The 25,686-nt window shown below is 39.4% G+C and overlaps 1 protein-coding gene across 5 annotated transcripts in view; it reads right to left on the bottom strand.

Moving 5' to 3' along the window:
- The window catches only part of LOC106093416 (band 7 protein AGAP004871), a 302,264-nt gene that overhangs the window by 148,226 nt on the left and 128,352 nt on the right, over nucleotides 1-25,686 (bottom strand). For 2 of the 5 annotated variants that reach the window (XM_059369276.1, XM_059369295.1), the window contains exon 2: nucleotides 3,030-3,586. The exons of 1 other annotated variant lie outside the window; for it this stretch is intronic. In XM_059369276.1, the coding sequence (XP_059225259.1) occupies nucleotides 3,030-3,279 (250 nt within the window). In that variant the 5' untranslated portion in view covers nucleotides 3,280-3,586. The remainder of the gene's footprint in view (nucleotides 1-3,029; nucleotides 3,587-25,686) is intronic. 2 more of the 5 variants (XM_059369238.1, XM_059369321.1) reach the window with 2 other exon arrangements.

The raw sequence follows: 25,686 nt of genomic DNA, 5'->3' as shown, positions 1-25,686 counted from the left end.
GATATCCAAATATGAGACCAAGTGTTTGGGGGGCCACCTCTCCCCAAAACCCTCCCCCAAAGGGGACAAATTTACGACCATATCCACATCGGACTCAAATGAAAGGTATTTGGGAGTAAAGCACAAATCTGATAGCATTGATCCCCAAAACACCCCCAAACAGGACTTATTTACTGACCATGGGAATATGGGTCTTAAATAAAAGGTATTTGAGTGTAGAATTAGAATCCGATATCCAAATATGGGACCAAGTGTTTGGCGGGCAGCCTCTCCCCAAAAACCTCCTCCAAAGGAGACAAATTTATGACCATAGCCATATGGGGCTCAAATGAAAGGTCTTGGGGAGTAAAGCACGAATCTGATATCAATATTTGGGAAAAGTTTCACCACCCCCACAACACCACCCAATTAGGAAGTATTTGCTGACTTTTGCAATATGAGGCTCAAATAAGAGGGTTTTTAAAGTGGAACACGAATCCGATATATATTTTCAAGGCCAACTCACTGAGTGGCCGCCCATCCCCCAAAACACCCCCAAGCCAGTCATGATTGCCGACTATGGAAATATGGGGCTCAAATTAAAGGTATTTGGGAATAGACCACGTATCTGTTATCAACATTAGAGACCAACTGTCTAGGGACGTCCCACCACCATAACAACCCCCAAATAGGACGTATTTGCTCACCAAGACAATTTGGGTCTTAAAGAGAGTGGAACTAAATATTTATAGTTTTTAGGGCCAATACCCCAAACCGGACATATTTGCTGACTTTTCCAATAAGAAGTTTAAATCAGATTGGAAAACGAATTTGATATTCAATTTTGAGGCCAATGGCAATATGGGGTACAAATAAATGATATATAGATATATGAGAATAGAGCACGTTGCTGACATATTTTCCGGGCTTAGTGTTTGGGCGACCACCCTAATCCCCAAAACACCCCTAATTCGGGCATAATTACCGACCATGACAATGTGGGCCTAAATGAAAAGTATTAGGGGGTAGAGTAAGAATTGATACCCATTTTCGGAACCAATTTTCTGGGGTCTACCCCTTTCCTAAAATACCCCACACACAGCAATTGTTTAGTGATCATCGCAATATGGAGCTCAAATAAAGGTATTTGGGAGTGGAATACGAATTTAATATCCAAATAATAACCTATTTTGGGGCCATGTGTTTGGGGGACGCCTCAACCTGTAAACTCCTCTTAAGCCAATGGCAATATGGGGTTTAAATAAATGGTATTTGAGAGAAGAGCACGATGCTGATATCTTTTCAGGGCCAAGTACCTGGGAGTTCACTTTATATCCAAACTTAAATTCGTAGACCAATATTGTTAAACTGTTAGTCAAGCGATATACTATTTTCGTAGCATGGTATTTCACTAATGTATCTTTAATTGTCGAAAATAAATATTCCAAGGAAACTTTTATTCCATATAAAGTAAAAGAAGGCGCAGCGGAGCGGGCCCGGGTCAGCTAGTGCCATATGAATGTGTACTTTGTTTATGATTTTCATGTTAATACTAAAGGTCTTTTAGGTCCAGAGGTATACTTATCCCATCATTCCGTTTGTAACACCTTGAAATATTGATATAGAAACCCATAAAGCATATATATTCTTGATCGTCTTGACATTCTGAGTCATGTCCAAATCACGATACTTAATATCGATGTAGGTTGTCGGGGATTGCATATGGGCCATATCAGTTCAGATTGGATATAGCTTCCATATAAACTGATCTCCCGATTTGACTTCTTGAGCCCCTGGAATCCGCAGTTTTTGTCCGATTTGGCCGAAATTTTGCACATAGTGTTCTGTTGTGACTTTCAACAACTGTGCCAATTACGGTCTAAATCGGTTTATAACCTGATATAGCTCCCATATAAACCGATCTCGCGATTTGGCGCGATTTTTATTATTCTGTTACGTCCCTCAACAGCTGTGCGAGGTACGGTCAAAATCGGTCTATAACCAGATATTGCTCCCATATTTTATCAGAATCCATGGTGGTGGGTACCAAAGATTCGGCCATGCCCATCTTAGCACGCTTTTACTTGTTCCTTATTCATTTAGGTCATCAGTTCAGTCTGATGGTAAAATTTTAAAATTATATTTATTTTAAGTTTTATAAATTCATAAAGGGTGATTTTTTTGAGGTTAGGATTTTCATGCATTAGTATTTGACAGATCACGTGGGATTTCAGACATGGTGTCAAAGAGAAAGATGCTCAGTATGATTTGACATTTCATCATGAATAGACTTACTAACGAGCAACGCTTGCAAATCATTGAATTTTATTACCAAAATCAGTGTTCGGTTCGAAATGTGTTCATTCACCGTAACGTTGCGTCCAACAGCATCTTTGAAAAAATACGGTCCAATGATTCCACCAGCGTACAAACCACACCAAACAGTGCATTTTTCGGGATGCATGGGCAGTTCTTGAACGGCTTCTGGTTGCTCTTCACTCCAAATGCGGCAATTTTGCTTATTTACGTAGCCATTCAACCAGAAATGAGCCTCATCGCTGAACAAAATTTGTCAAAATTTGAACACATTTCGAACCGAACACTGATTTTGGTAATAAAATTCAATGATTTGCAAGCGTTGCTCGTTAGTAAGTCTATTCATGATGAAATGTCAAAGCATACTGAGCATCTTTCTCTTTGACACCATGTCTGAAATCCCACGTGATCTGTCAAATACTAATGCATGAAAATTCTAACCTCAAAAAAATCACCCTTTATAATGTGTATTGCTTTCAGTCTAGCCATCTTGTGTTATTGTTCAAATTTGTTCTCTTATTAAGCAAAGAAAAAATTCAATACGGCTCAATATGCTAAAGATCATATTGCAACTTGTTTGTTTTGGTTTTTTTTGTTTTTCATTTTCGCGTTTGTTTTTTCTTGTCAAGGACCTTATGTAAATTTTGTTAGCAGGGGAGTGCATTTGGCAACGCGCAAAGTTACCTATCGGACGGATGTTTGTGCAGGGTTATTGGTGGCTTTATTGAATTTACCTTGTGTATACATGGTCGATATGGACACCGTGGTATCCGGTCGCTTCGATGCTGTTTCACGGGGACTGTTGCTACTGCTATTGCCCGGCGGCAGGGCGATGATGTGTGGGTGTTTTCTGGCATGACCACCGCCAACACCAGTGCGTTGATGCTGTTGATTGTGATGGTGGTAGTGCTGGTGCTGTTGATGTGTTGACGCTGCTGTGATTGTGGCAATGGCAGCAGTATGGCCCCCTTGCGGTGGAGCCATACTCGTTGTTTGCCACAAGCTGTCGCTTAGTTCCGATATGTTGATGAAATTTCAAAACACTGCCTTGAAAATACTCGAACGTGGCTCGCACACAGTCACTCACAAAACTTGTGACTGTGCTGGAACAAATCTCAAACAAGCTCTAAACTTTTGACTGAAGTTGCTGCGGGACCAGCAACTTATTTCTTTATCCTTGTGGTGTGGTGGGGAAAGAAATATATATGAAATACTTTGGTTGAATAATCAAGCCCACTTTTGCCTAACGTTTGCTGTTGAATAAGACTTTTTTTTTGTACTTTGTGGCCTTCTGTTGATGTTCAATAAAGTCAGTCAGTGTTGTGGATGATGGTGTGCTGCTGTTGCTGTTGGTGTTGGTGTTAGTTTTTATGTTGTTATGATGCATGACGTTAGACAATTTTCATATATGGATTGTTATATATGGGAAATTATATGATATGCTGGCCAGTATAGTTGTTTTTATGCCGACCACCATAGCTTGTTATCCGATTAGGCTGACTTCTACTATGACCTCCATCATCTACACACAAGTATGGTCCGAATGGGTACAAAACCTGATATAGCTCCCATATAAACTGATCTCTCGATCTTGATCACCTTTAGGTAGTATCTGGGTGTATAAAAACAAACAAAACCGTTTTAACTTCGGCCGTGCTGAACTTTGGATATCCACCACCATGCATAAATTAACCATCCTCTTTTATAAAACATTCCACTACCATGTACATAGTAATATGCAAATGTGGGCTGGTCGGGATCATATTCGATTCAGGTCCCGAGAACATTTATATAAGTCACAGTTTCAGTGAAACAGGGTAACAAATCGGCTTTTATGGGATTAAGACCCTTAATTGGAAGATCGGTGGATATGGCAGGTATATCTAAATATACTCTGATCTGAACCATATGCTGATCGGATGACGGGAGGCTTAATACAAGTCACTGTGTCAAATTAAAGCGAAATCTGGCAATAAAAGCATCTTTTATGGGTTTTAGACCCTTAATTGGCAGATCGGTCTATATGGCAGCTATATCTAAATATTTTCTGATCTGAACCATATAAAGGTGTGATGACGGAATGGTTAAAACAACTCTTTGTTGCAAGTTTCACCGAAATCGGGTTATAAATGGAGCTTTTATGGGCTCAATACCCTTAATCCAGATCGCTTTAAAGAGCCCAACAACTTGCGAATGTTCCCATCCGCTAAATAAAACAGGTTCTTAAGGAAATGAGAACCTAAAGTCGATCTCCTTCTGACTGCCAGTGCGGGATACACATACAGAAGGTGTTATGTAGTCTCTTCTTCTTTGATGTCCTCACAGCTTCTGCAAAATCGTTACTGGCAATCTTCAGTCAATCAGCATGTTTTCCGATTATACAATGACCTATCATGACAGACACAATGACTGAGATATCTGTTCTAGCCAATTACGGCAAAGCGGTAGACTTCTTCGAGTCTAGATTAGACCACATAGTTTTGGAATGCTCACAGCCCCATCTATCGGGACTGGTCCTGAAAACTTAGCTTACATGTCGCTAGAGGCATACCCACAGATTCCAGTATCCCTGGAATGTCTAGGGCAGTTCCTAGTCCCGCAAGCTCGTCAGCTTTATAATTCTCTGGGATATCTCTGTGGCCCGGCACCCAGAACAGGGGAATTTTGAACTGTTCAGCCATCTCGTTGAGAAATCTGCGGTAGTCGAGGTCGGTTTTTGTGTTCAGAAATACGTTCTCCAGGGATTTAATGGCTGCCTGGCTGTCTAAGAAGATGTGTATGCCAATCGTCGTTATGACACCCCAAAGCCCACCTGGTCGTCTAGTTTGGAACCATCTGCATAGAAAGTCTATGTAACTTCTGCTACCAGGGATATCGTAGTTCCAATCGGTTCTATCAGGAATAGTGGTACAGTCCTTTTTATCAAAAAGCGGCTCAGGTAGGGTGTAATCCACACTGCCTGGAACATCGGACATTGTATCAAGGATAGCACAGTGTCCGTAGCCGCCACATCACCAAAGAGTAAGCTCCCTTAGCCTCACGGCAGTGGTCGCAGAAATTTGTATAGCCACAATGTCCTGAGGCATTAGATGTAGCATTAAATTCAGTGCATCAGATGGTGTCGTCCTCAGTGCGGCTGTGATGCACAAACAAGCCATCCTTTGGATCCGGTTGACTATTGAGCAGTAGGTGAACTTTTGAAGTGCCGTATACCAAACCATATTTGAGTCGGATATCGGGAGCCTTTAATCAACTCACTATTAAAAGTTTCTGCGAAATCTGATAAAAATTGAGGTTTTTACGGACTTAAGACCATGAACCGGCATATCGGCCTATGTGGCAGATATATTGTATGACCCCTCCCATTATGCACCACCATATGATGAGGGTATATAAATGAAGTTATTCCTTTTTGTAACACCATGAAATATTGATCTGTCCGTCTCATCGCAATCAGATTTTAATAGAGCTCTCATAAAATTTTGTTGTTGTAAAATGTTGTCCCTCAATTTGATTTCTTGGCCCCCTAGAAGCCTCAATTTCAATACTATTAGGCTGAAATTGAGTAGTTCGTTTATGCCTTCGTATATATAATAGGTAGACCCATATAAACCGATCTCCCGATTTGACTTCTCATACCATTTTGTTGTTGTAAAATGTTGTACCTCAATTTGATTTCTTGACCCCCTAGAAGCCTCAATGTTAATACTATTGGACTGCAATTTAGTATCTGAAGTTCGTTTATCCCTTTGTATATATAATAGGTAGACCCATATAAACCGATCTCCCGATTTGACTTCTTTAGCCATTAAAACATTAAGTTTTTCTCGATTTGGGTTCAACGCGAGGTACGTTTATACAGCCCACACCAAATCTCGCTCATAATTAGTTATAGTCTCCATATAGCACACATACTTCTTATTGGTATAGGTCGTTAGGGGCGGCAAATAGGAAATAGCGGTTCAAATTTGGACATAACTCCTATATATATTGATCTTTCGATCTGATTTCTTGAGCCTCTGGAAGCTGAAATTATTATCCAATTGGGCTGATATATTGCACTTAGTGTTCTGTAACGACCTAAAATGACACGCTAAGCATGGTCCAAATCGGTGCATAATCCGATATATCTCCCATATAAATCGATTTCCCGATTTGACATTTTGAGCCCCTACATGCTGCATTTGTTATCCGATTTGGAAGAAATTATGCAAATAGTCTGTTATATCTTCCAACTGTCGTACGTAGTATGGTCTTAATCGGTGTAGTGCCCCATATACTATCATTAAGGATTTATGTTTTGCATCGCTTTCAGTATGTTTGTTTGTTAGTCGTATATCTTGTGCAAGTGGATCCTTTTTACTAGTTTTTTTTTTTTTGATCTGAAAATATGCACTCGCATCCATATGAAGTAAAAAGTTTATTGGGTATTAAAGTCGCATGTGACAGTTAAACTAACACAGTCGACAATACTTGCTTAGTTTCAAAGAGAAAACTGAAAATTTCTTAGGCAATTTCAAAAGTTAGCTACTTGATAGCTATTGCAAGGATACCTTGCTGCATAATAGAACAGTGTTAATAAAATGATGGAATATATTAAACAATGTCGGAATATATTAAACGACATTGAAAATAATGTCAAGGACCAATAGCAATGCCAGAGAATTAATAAGTGTAACAAGTAAAAGCATGCTAAGTTCGGCCGGGCCGAATCTTATATAACCTCCACCATGGATCGCATTTGTCGAGTTCTTTTCCCGTCATCTCTTCTTAGGCAAAAAAAGGATATAAGAAAAGATTTGCTCTGCTATTAGAGCGATATTAAGATATGGTCCGGTTTGGACCACAATTAAATTATTTTTATGTTGGAGACCTGTGTAAAATGTCAGCCAATTCGAATAAGAATTGCGCTCTTTATGGGCTCAAAAAGCAAAATAGAGAGATCGATTTATATGGGAGCTGTATCGGGCTATAGACCGATTCAGACCATAATAAACCCATATGTTAATGGTCATGAGAGAATACGTCGTACAAAATTTAAGGCAAATCGGATAATAATTGCGACCTCTAGAGGCTCAAGAAGTCAAGATCCCAGATCGGTTTATATGGCAGCTATATCAGGTTATAAACCGACTTGTACTTTATTTGACATAGTTGTTGAAAGTAACAATTAAAAACGTCTTGCGAAATTTCAGCCAAATCGGATAGGAATTGCGCCCTCTAGAAGCTCAAGAAGTGAAGTCCCCAGATCTGTTTATATGACAGCTATATCAGGTTATGAACCATATTTGGCACAGTTGTTGGATATCATAACAAAATACAACGTGCCAAAATTCATTCAAATTGGATAAGAATTGCCCACTTTAGAGGCTCAAGAAGTCAAGACCCCAGATCGGTTTATATGGCAGCTATATCAGGTTATAAACCGATTTGAACCATACTTGGCACAGTTGTCGGATATCATAACGAAACACGTCGTGCAAGATTTCATCCCAATCGGATAAGAATTGCGCACTCTAGAGGCTCAAGAAGTCAAGACCCAAGATCGGTTTATATGGCAACTATATAAAAACATGGACCGATATGGCCCATTTACAATACCAACCGACCTACACTAATAAGAAGTATTTGTGCAAAATTTCAAGCGGCTAGCTTTACTCCTTCGGAAGTTAGCGTGCTTTCGACAGACAGACGGACGGACGGACGGACGGACGGACAGACGGACAGACGGACAGACGGACGGACATGGCTAGAACGACATAAAATTTCACGACGATCAAGAATATATATACTTTATGGGGTCTCAGACGAATATTTCGAGTAGTTACAATCAGAATGACGAAATTAGTTTACCCCCCATCTTATGCTGGAGGGTATAAAAAGGAGTTATGTGTGTATGTCTGCTATGGTTTCTGAAAATTTCCCTTTACATTGAATGAAACTGCGCTACATGACCTTACAATAGTTGCTTCAGTCTTCAGCATAATCATTTTGAGGTCTATAATAAATATATACATATATTGAAGATAATTTCCTGAGAATAGTTGAGACGATATGGCCCATTGGCAATCCACAACGACTTACATCAATAGTATCAATATGCCTTTAAACGTTCGGACGCTATCTTATTTCCACTGACGGATGGACAGAGGGACGGACGGATGGACATGTCTAGATATACTTAGTATGGGTACAAAAATACATTTCCTGGTATTTAAGAAATTCCATGAAGGACAAGGTGAAGCCAAAGAGAGAGAGAGAGAGAGAGGTTTTGTGTGTAGAATTATAAATGGCACATAGGATGCTGTCCTTCTCAGTACAGGTGCGAAGCACAAACTAATGCCATTGTTTGGTTTTGGCAAACTTTTGAACATTGGGTGGATATCTGATGTCTTGTCCACAGGACCACAACACCAAATCTCATAAATCTTATGGCAGGCGGTTGTACTCACCAGATTAACCTGATAGAGCCCTCATCAGTAAGTGCTGCTGCCTCTTTGTACGTGTCGTCCTTCCAAGTCATTGGAGAGGCACATCCCGAAGTTCCTTCTTCGCACGCTTCTGGTCCGTGCCGCGATTGAAAAGAATGCCGGACCCGTGTTCTGTTCGGTTTGCCAGAACCGCCTCCATCATCGGTCGGTGTCGGTGAGGTGTAACCGGTGCATGGAGATCGTAAATGTACCTGATCTTGCTACGTCATTACGGGAATATAGTCGCAAGGTGCTGTGCAAACATAGACAGCAGTGGGTACAAGTGTCGCCGTCGTTGCCTTCGCGCCCTCGTTGTCGAACTATGTGACCGACCTCCGACCTCTCCTGTATGACAATATACGCAACGTCAGCATCCCAGCCCCAATTTTGCCAGGCCAGTACCGGGAAGTGTATCGTTTTTGCAGCTAAACTGCAACGGACTTCGTGGCAAGATCGATGAGATTCTCGATTGCATGAGTCGGAAGAGCATATTGGTCGCAGCGATCCAGGAGACAAAGCTGACCAACACCTGCAACTTGCACAGTTGTCACGGATACAATGTGCTACGTAAGGATCGCTCAAGGAATGGAGGTGGGGGATTGGACTTCGAGAGATACCATTCCGTGCAATATAGACCTATCTCGCCTGCGCCTGGCGCTAGTGACCCCTACATGGAGTGCATGGGAATAGCAGTCAGGTCCGGTACTGCCGAGATAGAGCTATACAAAGTGTACATACCGCCTGTTGGTAGCTGTGTCCCGATTAATGGCCACGCTGACAATCCCGTGGCTTACTATCTGGCCATAACCGTCTGGTTCTAGGGGACTTTAATGCGCATCACACTTCATGGCATTCTCCCCTAGGTAACGACCAGCGTGGCATAGCTCTGGCAGAGCAGATTGAAAGCTCCACGTTTTGCACAGTGAATGAGGATGCCCCCATTAGGTTTACGAGGGGGTGCAGCAGCTCGCCAGACATTTTCATTGCATCCCCGTGATCTCCTGAACGAAGTATCCTGGCAATCCGTAATTTCTTTGGGATCAGGCCATGTCCCCATAATTCTCACCATCGACCCATCACCCGACTTCATAAACTCTGAGCGCCAGACGTTTATCAATCAGAAGAAGGCCGATTGCGTCGGCTTCAGAGAGCAAACCAATCGCTGCTTCAGTGAACTGACACCCCCTCGATAGTTGCCGAGAGGAAATTCCGAAACATCATTAAAAATGACCGGTCGGGATAATATGGGACTCCAATGAAAGGTGTTAGGGTGTAGAGTATTAATTTGATAATAAACATTGGGTTCAGGTACCTAGGGGGCTGTACGACCCAAAACCTCCCTCAAATAGGCATATTGGACGATAATGGCAATATAGGACTCAAATGAAAGGTATTAGGGAGTAGATTACGAATATAGTTTGGCATGGCATGACAATATGGGGCTCATAAAAAAATGGGATTATTTGCCAATTATGGCTATATGGAGTACAAATGAAGAGTATTGTGTTTGGGACTATAAACAAATTGTTCTGGGCAGATACATATTTTCATTTAACATATTTTTCACGTGTTGTTAATGAAGGCGCAGCGGAGTGGGCCGAGTTCAGCTAGTATTTATATAATACCCACCACCAAAGGCAACACATCGAAATATACATTTCCGAATCTACAAAGTATATATTTTTCTGATCGTCGTCAAAATTCTTAGACGATTTATCGAAGTCCGAGTGTCTGTCCGTCCTTCATCACGCTATAGCCTTTAAAAATTGAGATATCAGCTAAATTCTGCACAGATCTGGGTCAAATCGGATTATGGTTCGATTTTGCTGATGACATTTGGAACATTGAATTGTTTAAGCTTCTCGTCATCTAACCAGAATATTATTCAGATCAGCCCATATTTAGATATAGCTGTCATATACACTGATCTTCCAATTGAGGGTCTTAGTCTCGTAAAAAGCCGATCTATTGGCCGTTTTCGCTGCAACTTGTATAAGAGTTCTGGTCACCTGAATCTAATAAGATGGAGACCAGCCCATATTTGGATATATGCAGTGAAGTTGCAATAGAATAGGATGATGAATATATCCATGGTGGTGTATATCCAAAGTTTGGCACTGCCTTAACTTAATACGTTTTCACTGGTTTACTCTTTAACAATTAAAGTAACTGGACGTTCATTTGGTATTGCTTGACTATATTCAAAGTAGGCCGTTAAATATTTCGATACTACAACCATTTTTTTTTTTGGGATTTTATACAAATGGTCCTTACTGTGCTTTAGTATAAGTTTTGTGATGACATTGTGCAAAGTTTTATGGCATTTCTGTTTCTTTTTTCTTGAACGATGATAGTTTAGATTCTTACTCCCATCCATAGGGCCAGGCTTAAACGATTTATGCTGATAACACAAATTGAATAGGAAATATTTTAAGTGGAGTGTCTGTGCTTTGGTGCGGAGCAGACTAAAAGTTGAACCAATTGTTTTATGGTTGCGATGAAAACTTTGCTTATTTATTGAATACGTTTTATGAAATTTGTATGGGCGTTATTGTAAGCATAGAGGAATGAATGTGGAGAGTATCGTCCGTTTGTGTAAAAGTTTGCTAATAAAGTATTTTCAAAGTGTCATTATCGAAGTTTAGCTTGAGCACACACAAACGCAGAGAGCTGTATGCAAGTGTGCGAGTTATCCTTCGTTTATCCTTAAATGTAATTATTTGGTTTGAAATCATTTATTTAACTGTGCTTTCAACTGTTTGGCCGTTTTATTTGTGTTATTGGACCCATTAGCTTGTGTTGAAAACTGTGGTTTTCAACACTTTTGGGTTATTGAAGATAATCGGCAGTAGAAACCACATGTAATCACCTTTAAGAAAAGTTATTTAGTTTTAATGTTTTCCAATTGTTGTGCCACTGACAAGAACCTCATGATTACTTCGTAAATGTCCTACGAAGTGTTACTAATTTAACTTTTGTAACTTAAATTAAAGTAAGTTTTGTGGCGATCTGCTGGCCAAAGGTTTAGATGATTGATACAGTATGGCTAGTATTACAAATATTCGTAGACATAGAAGCAAGTGTATCATGCATTTAGTGACCCCCAGAATTTTGTATCATTAGTATTGAAATTGGTCAAATCGAACGATTTAAAACAAATATTTATAAACTACTAGTTGAACTTCTTTAACGCTCTCGTACCTTTTATTTGAGCCCAATATTGCAATGGTCGATATATCAGTCCTGTTTGTTGACATTGCGCCCCGAATGTGGATCTCGAATTCGTGTCATTGAAACGCCAATCCGCTAATGATGCTAAACTCGTGGGTTCAAATCCTGGCGAGAACATTGGAAAAATGTTAAGTGGTGGCTATCCACTCCTTACGTTGGCGACATTTGTGAAGTAAAGGGTGATTTTTTTGAGGTTAGGATTTTCATGCATTAGTATTTGACAGATCACGTGGGATTTCAGACATGGTGTCAAAGAGAAAGATGCTCAGTATGCTTTGACATTTCATCATGAATAGACTTACTAACGAGCAACGCTTGCAAATCATTGAATTTTATTACCAAAATCAGTGTTCGGTTCGAAATGTGTTCATTCACCGTTCAGCGATGAGGCTCATTTCTGGTTGAATGGCTACGTAAATAAGCAAAATTGCCGCATTTGGAGTGAAGAGCAACCAGAAGCCGTTCAAGAACTGCCCATGCATCCCGAAAAATGCACTGTTTGGTGTGGTTTGTACGCTGGTGGAATCATTGGACCGTATTTTTTCAAAGATGCTGTTGGACGCAACGTTACAGTGAATGAACACATTTCGAACCGAACACTGATTTTGATAATAAAATTCAATGATTTGCAAGCGTTGCTCGTTAGTAAGTCTATTCATGATGAAATGTCAAATCATACTGAGCATCTTTCTCTTTGACACCATGTCTGAAATCCCACGTGATCTGTCAAATACTAATGCATGAAAATCCTAACCTCAAAAAAATCACCCTTTACTATACAATGTACCAACTTCTCCCCATTGGAACTCGGCTATAAAAATGAGGTCTTTTTTTATACCCACCACCGAAGGATGGGGGTATATTCATTTTGTCATTCCATTTGCAACACATCGAAATATCCATTTCCGACCCAATAAAGTATATATATTCTTGATCAGAGTAAAAATCTGAGACGATCTAGATATGTCCATCTGTCTGTCCGTCTGTCTGTTGAATTCACGCTACAGTCTTTAAAAATAGAGTTATTGAGCTGAAACTTCGCACAGATTCGTTTCATGTCCATAAGCAGGTTTAGTTCGAAGATGGGCTAAATCGGACTATATCTTGATATAGGCCCCATAAGGCCACATTTTTTATCCGATTTGTGTTAGCCCCCTAGACATCCCTCGGTAAATTTTGCCCATAAAAGCCTCATTTATTATCCGATTTTGCTGAAATTTGGGACAGTGAGTTGTGTTAGACCCTCAATATCTTTCTTCAATTTGGCCTAGATCGGTTCAGATTTGGATGTAGCTGCCATATAGACCGATCTCTCATTTAAGGTTTTGGATCCATAAAAGGCGAATTTATTGTCCGAATTATTTATTATAATCGGTCCAGGTTTTGATATAGCTGCCATGTTGACCGATATCTCGATTTAAAGACTTGGCCCCTGATAGGCGCATTTACAATCCGATTTTAATGAAATTTGACACAGTGACTTATGTTAGGCTTCTCGACATCCGTGTCGTATATGGTTCAGATCGGTTTATTTTTCGGCATAGCTACTAAAAAGACCAATATTTTGTTATACACAATTGAAAATTGACTTGCACTTATAAGTATTTGGTCCAAATTGGAAAATATTTCGATATAACTGCTATGGGACACAAGGTATGCAATTTTTACCTGATTTTGATTAAAGGTGGTTTACATATGTACCCCAGGTGGTGGGTATCCAAAGTTTGGCCCGGCCGAACTTAACGCCTTTTTACTTGTTATCATTGAGCTTAAACCTGAATCGGACAGCACTCATTGATATGTGAGAAGTTTGCCCCGTTCTCTATTGAAATATTCATGGGCAAATTTTCTCACACTTTTCCTTAGATTACTACACTCAACTAAATTTTTTAATCAAAACAGCAAATATGTTTGCTAAAACCACAGTTTTTGTCTGCTGAAATTGGGAAAGTAGACATCAGCAAACATTGAGGTGCTGTATTAGCACACATTTTCGGTCGGCTAAATCAGCAAACAAAATGTGCTGATTTAAGAATGAAAATCTGCTGAAAAAATTTAATGCCACTTTTTATGTTTGTTACTTGTTTTGATAACTTTAGGAATTTTTTTGGAAATTTTTTTAAAAGAGATGATTTTAATATGTGCAATCTTACTGTAAAGAAGCTAACTGATCAATCCATTGGTATACATTTCGAAATGTGGCTGAGCTCACTCGCATTTTTTGCTATTGCTCTACTAATGCGTACATGACTAGAATGACATTTTTTCTAAATTTTAAGAAAAAAGATTATGGAGAGCATTCATTAAGTGGTGACAATAAATATCCACTGAGACACACATTTACATATGTATTTAATTTTAATACCCTCCACCATATAAAGGGGGTTAACTAATTTCGTCATTCTGTTTGTAACTCCTCGAAATATTCGTCTAAGACCCCATAAAGCATATACATTCATGATCGTCATGACATTTTAAGACGATCAAGCCATGTCCGTTCATCTGTCTTTCGAAGGCACTCTTACTTTCAAGAAGTTAAGCTAAACGCTTGAAATTTTGCACAACTACTTCTTATTAGTGTAGGTCGGTTGGGATTGTAAATGGGCTATATCGGTCCATATTTTGATACAGCTGCCATATAAACCGATCTTGGATCTTGACTTATTGAGCCATTTTAAGAAGATCTAGCCATGTCCGTCAGTCTGTCTGTAAAGCACGCTTACTTTTAAAGGAGTAAAGCTGGCCGCTTAAAGTTTTGTACAAATTCTTGCTATTAGCGTAGGTCAATTGAGATTGTAAATCGGCTATATCGATCCATGTTTGGTATAGTTGCCATATAAACCGATCTGGCGTCTTGACTTCCTCAGACACTGGAGGGTGCAAGTTTTATTCGATTTGGCTGAAACTTTGCATTAGATGTTTTATTATGATTTCCTCCAAATTTTCTAAGTATTGTTGAAATCGAATCATAACCCGATATAGCTGTCATATAACCCGATCTGGAGTCTTGGCTTCTTGCCTCTATGGGGCGCCACTCCTATCTGATTTGGCTGAAATTTTGCATGAGGTGTTCTGTTATGATTTTCAACAACTGTTTTTTAATACGGTCTAATTCGGTTCATAACCTGATATAGCATTCCTATAATCCCATCTGGAGTCTTAAGTTCGTGAGCCTCTAGAACGCACAATTCTTATCCCATTAAGCTGAAACTGTGCACGGGGTGTTTCCAATGAGAAATATATTATTTAATCGCTCCATAATCTAATATAGCTGCCATATAAACCGATCTGGCATCTAGACTTCTTTAGCTTCTAGAGGGCGCAATTATTATTCGATTTGGCCGAAAATTTGTACAACGGCTTCTCCAATGACATTCAACGTACATGTCAAATATGCTCTGAATCGGTCTATAGCCTGATACAGCTCCCATATAAACAGACCTAACAATTTTACTTCTTAAGCCCCTCAAGGGCGCAATTCTTATTTGAATTGGCAGAAATTTTTCACAAGGACTTCTACCATATTCAATTAAATTATGGTCCGAATCGGACTATAACTTTATATAACTCTAATAGCATAGCAATTGTTTTCTTTTATCCTTTGTTTGACTAAAAAGAGACACCGGAAAAAGAACTCTAGGAATGCGATCCATTGGGGGGTTTTTTTTTTGTCGATACCCACCGCAATAGGATGGGGGTATACTAATATAGTCATTCCGTTTGTAACACCTCGAAATATTCGTCTAAGACCCCATAAAGTATATATATATACTCTTGATCGTCTCGACGTTCCGAGTCGATCGAGCCATGTCCGTCCGTCCGTCTGTCGAAATCACGATAGCGGTGGAACGCGTAATGCTAGCCGCTAGCACAGATACTTATTATTGATGTAGGTGGTTGGGGATTGAAAATGGGCCAAGTCAGTTCAGATTTGGATATAGCCCCCATCTAAAGCCATCTCCCGATTTGACTCCTTGAGCCCTGACAAGCCGCAATTTTGATCTAATTTGACTGAAATTTCGATCAAAGTGTTCTGTTACGACTTCCAATACTGTGATAAGTACGGTTTTAACCAGTCAAGAACTTGATATAAACCGATCTCCCGATTTGACTTCTTGAGCCCCTGGAAGACTGATTTATCATCCGATTTGGCTGAAATTTTGCACATAGTGTTCTGTTATGAATTCCAAAAACTGTGCAAGGACGGCCTAATTTGGTCAATAACCAGATGTAGCTCCCATATAAACCGATCTCCCGATTTGACTTCTTGAGCTCTTACAAGCCCCAATTTTTGTGCGATTTGGCCGAAATTTCGCATGTGTTGATCAGTTATGACTTTCAACAACTGTGTGAAAAACTGTCAAAATCGATATAGCTCCTATATAAACCGATCTCCCCATTTGATTTCTTGATCCCCTGCAAGTCGCAATTTTTGTCCGATTTGGCTGAAATTCGGTATGTATCATTTTGTTTTGACTTCCAACAACTGTGCCTAGTACGATCCAAAAGCGGTCTATAACCTGATATAGCTCCCATATAAACCGATCTCCCGATTTTATTTCTTCGAGTTTTACAGAGCGAATCGGTCTTTAACCTGATATAGCTTCCATATAAACCGATATTCCAATTTTATTTCTTGAGCTCTTAAAAGCCGCAACGTTTGTCCGATTTGGCTGAAATTCTGCATGTAGTGTACCGCTATGACTTTTAACTGCGCCATGCATGGTCCGAATCGGTGTATGACTTGATATAGCTTCCATATAAAACGGCCTCCCGATTTGACTTCTTGAGCCCTTACAAGCCGCAATTTTTATCCAATCTAGCTGAAATTTTGCAATTTTGCAATTATTGTTTTGTTATGACTTCCAACAACTGTGCAAAGTACGGTCTAAATCGGTCTATAACCAGATACAGCTCCCATATTTTAGCAGATCCATGGTGGTGCGTTCCCACCTTATAGTTGAAATTTGATACGTCAATTACATACATGCCATTTTCCCACCACGCAAAATGTCGCTGAGATAAGTATATCAATGGGTATAGTCACATAAAAATCAATTCCCCGACTTAAGATTCGTATGGCCCAAGCAAAATTAATCATTGACCAATTTGATTTCTTCAAACTAAGCCAGATATAAACTATGTTAATACACGTTAATTATTTTTCCAGAATCCGAGGTGGAGGATATCAAAATTCGACAAGACCGAACTTATCACCCAGCTAGTCAGGGACCCTTTAACCTAATCTTAGAATGGCTGGAGTCAGCTTCTTTGAGGTTCTGTTGGCAGTTTCACCCATCGTTCTGTACATTAGGGAACAAACGCATAACTACTTCTGAATCAATTGCATAGGTTACCAGTTTGACTTAATTGGACTCCAATACAACCAATATTTTCACAAAAAAAAGTATTGGTAAATATTTAAGAGTTTTTTATTAGTATCGAATAAACAACAGACACAACCTTGGAACAACAGACGCACACTTGGAATTTCAACCGCTGTCTTAACTTCTTCCAATCTATTACAGCTAACAACTTTGTGTTTTGATTAAAAATTTTGCAAACTATTCTTTGATAAAACTGATATTTGAAGCCAAATTTTGATTTTAATGTATCAATAGGTTTCCACTTAGAAATAGGCTGGTAATTCAATATTCCACATTTTTGTAGAAGAAGTCATTCTTTGGAGGGCGGGGCCCTTCAAACCATTTATTAAATTGGTCCTGCCGAATCTTAACGCATTCTAAATAATTTAAATATCAAATATCACGCTGTAATTCACCCACTTTTGATTAAAAGAATAAAGAAATGACAAAAACACAACAAAGGAAGCCGTGAGATATTCTCATTTATTTGGATGATAATTAAAATCACATCACACAATTTAACAACGAATCGCCAGTGGCGTTTTGTTATTTTTATTTACATCGTAAATATTTGACTCTTTTGTTATTTTTGATTTTCAGCAAGCGACCAAAATGAAAACAGAAGCAAGCGCAGCAGAGCAGAACAAAAAGGGAAAAACCAAACAAAAGTTACATTTCATTTATTATAGCATGGGAAAATGTATGTTTTTAATTAAAAGTCCTTTTTGGGGCCTACCGTCACCGCAGTCCCCACGCCCCCTCTCCAAAAGTAGTGGAGCACACATCATTATGAGATATTTGGGATTTGTACGATTCTCAGGCACGCCAACAGATAGTCGCATTGGTAGACACACAGAACAACATGGATTGAAGCACATTTACATTCAGCCATATTGAAATTCACACATGTGTGTGTGTGTGTGTGTATGTGCTATAAGGCTTTACATGAATGCATCCCAAAAGTACGATATATTGCACGTAAAATCACTTTACTGACGGACGTGGTGCATTAATGATTGAATATAAATTATGCTGAGTTACATTGAGCGACGGAACAAAAAGTTGACATGGTTACCAGGCATGGCTGGTTTTACAATAAGGATTGGCGGTAGGCAGACATTTGTGGCATGCGGAATTCCGAGAATATTTTTGATAGTTACTATCGATAGTTATGTAAATTCAAGTGGAGTTAGATTTAGATGGCCAAAAAAAATTATACTACAGACTATTTTTTCGGAAAAAAATTAAGAAGCATTAAAATATTTACGGCCGTATTCACAAAACTTAACGAAGCTTTAATTAGTTACATAGTTAATTTGACATTTCTATAAAGAAAATCTGTCAAATAAATCCATTTTTATACCCTCCACCATAAGATGGGGGGTATACTAATTTCGTCATTCTGTTTGTAACTACACGAAATAATCGTCTGAGACCCCATAAAGTATATATATTCTTGATCGTCGCGACATTTTATGTCGATCTAGCCATGTCCGTCCGTCCGTCTGTCTGTCGAAAGCACGCTAACTTCCGAAGGAGTAAAGCTAGTCTCTTGAAATTTTGCACAAATACTTCTTATTAGTGTAGGTCGGTTGGTATTGTAAATGGGCCATATCGGTCCATAACCTGATATAGCAGCCATATAAACCGATCTTGGGTCTTGATTTCTTGAGCCTCTAGAGTGCGCAATTCTTATCCGATTGGAATGAAATTTTGCACGACGTGTTTTGATATGATATCCAACAATTGTGCCAAGTATGGTTCAAATCGGTCCATAACCTGATATAGCTGCCATATAAACCGATCTTGGGTCCTGACTTCTTGAGCCTCTAGAGTGCGCAATTCTTATCCGATTTGAATGAAATTTTGCACGACGTGTTTTGCTACGATATCCAATAACTGTGCCAAGTATGGTTCAAATCGGTTCATAACCTTAAATAGCTGCCATATAAACCGATCTGGGATCTTGACTTCTTGAGCCTCTAGACTTCTTGAGCCTCTTTTCCCGGCATCTCTTCTTAGGCAAAAAAAAGGATATAAGAAAAGATTTGCTCTGCTATTAGAGCGATATCAAGATATGGTCCGGTTTGGACCACAATTAAATTATATGTTGGAGATCTGTGTAAAATGTCAGCCAATTCGAATAAGAATTGCGCCCTTTGGGGGCTCAAGAAGTAAAATAGAGAGATCGATTTATATGGGAGCTGTATCGGGCTATAGACCGATTCAGATCATAATAAACACGTATGTTGATGGTATGAGAGGATCCGTAGTACATAATTTCATTCCTATCGGATAAGAATTGCGCACTCTAGAGGCTCAAGAAGTCAAGACCCAAGATCGGTTTATATGGCAGCTATATCAGGTTATGGACCGATATGGCCCATTTACAATACCAACCGACCTACACTAATAAGAAGTATTTGTGCAAAATTTCAAGCAGCTAGCTTTACTCCTTCGGAAGTTAGCGTGCTTTCGACAGACAGACAGACGGACGGGCAGACGGACGGACAGACGGACGGACAGACAGACGGACATGGCTAGATCGACATAAAATGTCGCGACGATCAGGAATATATATACTTTATGGGGTCTCAGACGAATATTTCGAGAAGTTACAAACAGCCATCTTATGGTGGAGCGTATAAAAACACTCCACGCCCTCGAGAAGCTCAAGTAGTCTTGTTGGAAGATCGCTTTATATGGTGACCAAATCAGGTTATGGACTGAATTAAATCATACTTAGCACAGTGGTTGGTAGTCATAACACTTCATGCAAAATTTCAGTCAAATCAGATGAGAATTGGGCCCTGTAGAAGCTCAAGAAGTCAAGTCCCCAGATCGGATAATATGACAGCTATATCAGGTTACGGACCGATTTGAACCATATCAGGTTACGGACCGATTTGAACCATACTTGGCACAATTGTTGGATATCATATCAAAACACGTCGCGCAAAATTTCATTCCAATCGGATAAGAATTGCGCACTCTAGAGGCTCAAGAAGTCAAGACCCATGATCGGTTTATTCGGCAGCTATATCAGGTTATGGACTGATTTAAACCATACACAATACCAACCGACCTACACTAATAAGAAATATTTGTGCAAAATTTCAAGAGACTAGCTTTACTCCTTCGGAAGTTAGCGTGCTTTCGACAGACAGACGGACGGACGGACATGGCTAGATCGACATAAAATGTCGCGACGATCAAGAATATATATACTTTATGGGGTCTCAGACGATTATTTCGTGTAGTTACAAACAGAATGACGAAATTAGTATACCCGCCATCTTATGGTGGAGGGTATAAAAGCTATAAGGAGTTATCAAGAAAAGATGGTGGAAAATGGAGAGAAGCTGTAGAAGAAGAGCTACTGTTGGTGCAGGAAAATCATGTGTGGGATATAGTTCCAATTCAAAAAGATGAAAAGTTGTTGAAATCCAAGTGGGTGTTCAAAATGAAAAATGGCAATCTGGCAAAACCATCCAAAGACAAGACCAGCCTTGTTGCCAAGGGGTTTCAACAGAAGCATGGAATCGATTACTATGATACATATGTTGCAGTGGCGAAACTAACACTAATAAGGGCAGTGGCGGCTATTGATATCAAGACATAATTTCATTTTCATCAACTCTATGTTAACACAGCATTTTTGCATGGAGACCTAAGCGAACAAATTTCTATGGCAATTCCTCAAGGTTTGGAAGAACAAAAAGGTTTTGCATATAAGCTTGTCAACAATCGCCGAAATGATGGAATGAAACATTTAATGATTTCATTGCGCTTGCCTTTACCACATCAAAACATGATTACTGTTTGTATACGAAATTGAATTAAACATTCCAATATGTTAATACCCACCGCCATGGGATGGGGGTATACTAATCTAGTCATTCCGTTTGTAACACCTCGAAATATTCGTCTAAGACACCATAAAGTATATACATTCTTGATCGTCTCGATGATCTGAGTCGATCTAGCCATATCCGTCCGTCCGTCTGTCGAATTCGCTATTGAGCCCGAACGCTTAAAGCTAACCGCTTGAAATTTTGCACAGATACTTAAATTTGGCCTGAATTGAAAGATATTGACCTGACCGACATGTGGTTTCAACAGGACGGTGCCACAAACCACACAGCACACGCAAGTGTGATGAGAGTGTTATCGCAAGATATCCTTGGGGCCAAGTCGATTCCTTTAGGCTATGACAACTCATTGGTCTATTCCAACAAGACGAAGAGATTGGAAGTGCCCGGAGCCAGCATTGAACGGGAAGTAGGAAGTAGTGACCATTTCGGCGGAAATGTGTGGCCGAATCATCGAAAATTGGGACCAACATATTGACAGATGTAAACATGCCCACGGTGGCCATATGAACGAAGTCGAGTTCCATTCATAAATGGAACTTCAGTCGGTTAATAAAGTTTTTAAAATAAATCAAATAGTTTGCGTTTTGTTTAAAAAAAAAAGTTCTCAAGTTTTCAAAATCTGTGGGATATAGTTCCAATTCAAAAAGATGAAAAGTTGTTGAAATCCAAGTGGGTGTTCAAAATCAAAAATGGCAATCTGGGAAAACCATCCAAAGACAAGACCAGCCTTGTTGCCAAGGGGTTTCAAGCATGGATGGGGGGGGGTTTCAAGCATGGAATCGATTACTATGATACATATGTTGCAGTGGCGAAACTAACACTAATAAGGGCAGTGGCGGCTATTGATATCAAGACATAATTTCATTTTCATCAACTCTATGTTAACACAGCATTTTTGCATGGAGACCTAAGCGAACAAATTTCTATGGCAATTCCTCAAGGTTTGGAAGAACAAAAAGGTTTTGCATATAAGCTTGTCAACAATCGCCGAAATGATGGAATGAAACATTTAATGATTTCATTGCGCTTGCCTTTACCACATCAAAACATGATTACTGTTTGTATACGAAATTGAATTAAACAATCCAATATGTTAATACCCACCGCCATGGGATGGGGGTATACTAATCTAGTCATTCCGTTTGTAACACCTCGAAATATTCGTCTAAGACACCATAAAGTATATACATTCTTGATCGTCTCGATGATCTGAGTCGATCTAGCCATATCCGTCCGTCCGTCTGTCGAATTCGCTATTGACCCCGAACGCTTAAAGCTAACCGCTTGAAATTTTGCACAGATACTTAAATTTGGCCTGAATTGGAAGATATTGACCTGACCGACATGTGGTTTCAACAGGACGGTGCCACAAACCACACAGCACACGCAAGTGTGATGAGAGTGTTATCGCAAGATATCCTTGGGGCCAAGTCGATTCCTTTAGGCTATGACAACTCATTGGTCTATTCCAACAAGACGAAGAGATTGGAAGTGCCCGGAGCCAGCATTGAACGGGAAGTAGGAAGTAGTGACCATTTCGGCGGAAATGTGTGGCCGAATCATCGAAAATTGGGACCAACATATTGACAGATGTAAACATGCCCACGGTGGCCATATGAACGAAGTCGAGTTCCATTCATAAATGGAACTTCAGTCGGTTAATAAAGTTCTTAAAATAAATCAAATGGTTTGCGTTTTGTTTAAAAAAAAAAGTTCTCAAGTTTTCAAAGTCTGAAATACTTGATATATATGAGTCCTCGCTGTGAATATGGCGGCTTGATGGAGCGCCAGATAATTTGCCTCATTCTATAGTAATGCCGGAAATATGCCTTCTTTTACCATAAAGTCCGTAATGATGAACACATATCAATGAGTGCTGAACGATTCAACTTATTAACAGGCCACCGTAGTGCAGAGGTCAGCATGTTCGCCTATGACGCTAAATGTCCGAACGGCGTCTTACAGTGCGACACCTCTTTGGGGAGAGTTTTAAAACGGCTCAGATAACCAACGGTTAAGCAGATATCTGGTCTTGAGCATAAAAGATGATACATCAGGCTTCCAACAATTTCGCGGTATGATTTATCAGTAAAAGAATCAGATTCACTCTAGCCCTTTGTCAATAGGTGTTTTTACATTGTTACATTCGTTCATTCCAAATTTTGACAAAAGCCTATCAATGTTATCCATTATTGAAATTCATTCCAAGGAAATTCGCCAACGGACCGCAATCTGTCTTTTTAAAATTTTGTGAAAGATTACTTTACTCATTAATACTCTCCAAATTGTTTCCAGCTAACAACATATAATCCACATTAAGAATTTCCAAGTAAAAGCGTGCTAAGTTCGGCCGCCCTTGAGAGGCTCAAGAAGTCAAGATCCGATATCGGTCGGTAGGTCGTTAGGGATTGCAAATGGACCATATCGGTTCAGATTAAGATATATCCCCCATATAAACCGATCTTCTGATTTGACTCCTTGAGTCCCTGGAAGACGCAGTTTTTATCCGATTTGGCTGAAATTGTGCATGTAAAGTTCCGTTACGACTTCCAATTCAGGCCAAATTTAAGTATCTGTGCAATATTTCAAACTGTTAGCTTTAAGCGTTCGGCCTCAATAGCGAATTCGACAGACGGACGGACGGATATGGCGAGATCGACTCAGACCATCGAGAGTGGGTATTAAAATATTGGAGTGGGTATTAAAATATTGCAGTGGGTATTAAAATTTTGGATTGTTTAATTAAATTTTCGTATTCAAACAGTAGTCATGTTTTGATGTGGTAAAGGCAAGCGCAATGAAATCATTAAATGTTTCATTCCATCATTTCGGCTATTGTTGACAAGCTTATATAAAACCTTTTTGTTCTTCCAAACCTTGAGGAATTGCCATAGAAATTTGTTCGCTTAGGTCTCCATGCAAAAATGCTGTCTTAACATAGAGTTGATGAAAATGAAATTGTGTCTTGATACCAACAGCCAACAGCACTGCCCTTATTATTGTAAATTTCGCCACTGCAACATATGTATCATAGTAATCGATTCCATATTTCTGTTGAAAACCCTTGGCAACAAGGCTGGCCTTGTGTTTGGATTATTTTCCCAGATTGTCATTTTTTGATTTTGAACACCCACTTGCATTTCAACAACTTTGCATCTTTTTGTATTGGAACTATATCCCACACATGATTTTCCTGCACCAACAGTAGCTCTTCTTCTACAGCTTCTCTCCAATTTCCAGCATCTTTTCTTGAAGGTAATTCCTTATAGCTTCTTGGAACTTTGTTCATACTAGCATTTGCTTCAAAACCATTGATAATTTTTCAACTGATAAACTTTGGGAAATTTTTTCAAATTTGTTACATCACTTTTGCAACTTTATGAAAATCCGTCTACGAAAACGCTTTCAATTTCACTTTCAAAAGTGTAAACGTAAATGTTCTGCCTTTCCAAAATAGTCCCTATTTGCAAATAGCAAGGCATCCAACTTTTAAAACGAGTATACAGAGAATGTTATTGACGTTCATCAGAAATTTACTTGAACGACAAACAGCACAATAAAATATTTTAAATGTGTTTTAATACAATCGGAAATTATATCCATATAATTGTGGCATTTGAATAAACAACAAGTAAAAGCGTGCTAAGTTCAAATTTCAGCCGAATCTAGTAAGAATTGCACACTTTAGGGGCTGAAGAAGTAAAATAGGGAAATCGGTTTATAGGGTAGCTGCGTTAAGCTATACAGCGATTCATGCCATCATGTCTCTTGTGGCTCAAGAAGTCAAGACCCCAGATCGGTTTATATGGCAGCTATACCGGGTTATGGACCGATTTGAACCATTCTTAGCAGAGTTGTTGGAAGTCATAACAAAACACGTCATGCAATATTTCAGCCAAATCGGATAGGAATTGCTCCCTGTAGAGGCTCAAGAAGTCAAGACCCAGGATCGGTTTATATGGCAGCTATATCAGGTTATGAACCGATTTGAACCATACTTGGCACAGTTGTTGGATATAACAACAAAACACGTCGTGAAAAATTTCATTTCAATCGGATAAGAATTGCGCACTCTAGAGTCTCAAGAAGTCAAGACCCAAGATCGGTTTATATGGCAGCTATATCAGGTTATGGACCGATTTGAACCATACTTGGCAAAGTTGTTGGATATCATGATAAAACACATCGTGCGAAATTTCAGCCAAATCGAATAAGAATTGTGCTCCCTAGCGGCTCAAGAAGTCAAGATCCAAGATCGGTTTAAATGGCAGCTATATCAAAACGTTGACCGATATAACCCATTTACAATTCTAACCGACTTACTATGAAGAATTTGTGCAAAATTTCAAGCGGCTAGCTTTACTCCTTCGAAAGTTAGCGTGCTTTCGAAAGACCGACGGACGGACGGACAGACGGACGGATATTGCTAGTTCGACTTAAAATGTCATG

Source organism: Stomoxys calcitrans, chromosome 1 (assembly GCF_963082655.1).
Source record: "Stomoxys calcitrans chromosome 1, idStoCalc2.1, whole genome shotgun sequence".
Taxonomy (NCBI): domain Eukaryota; kingdom Metazoa; phylum Arthropoda; class Insecta; order Diptera; family Muscidae; genus Stomoxys; species Stomoxys calcitrans.
The sequence above is the reverse complement of the archived record's forward strand: the minus strand, read 5'-3'. Positions and strand labels throughout refer to the sequence as shown.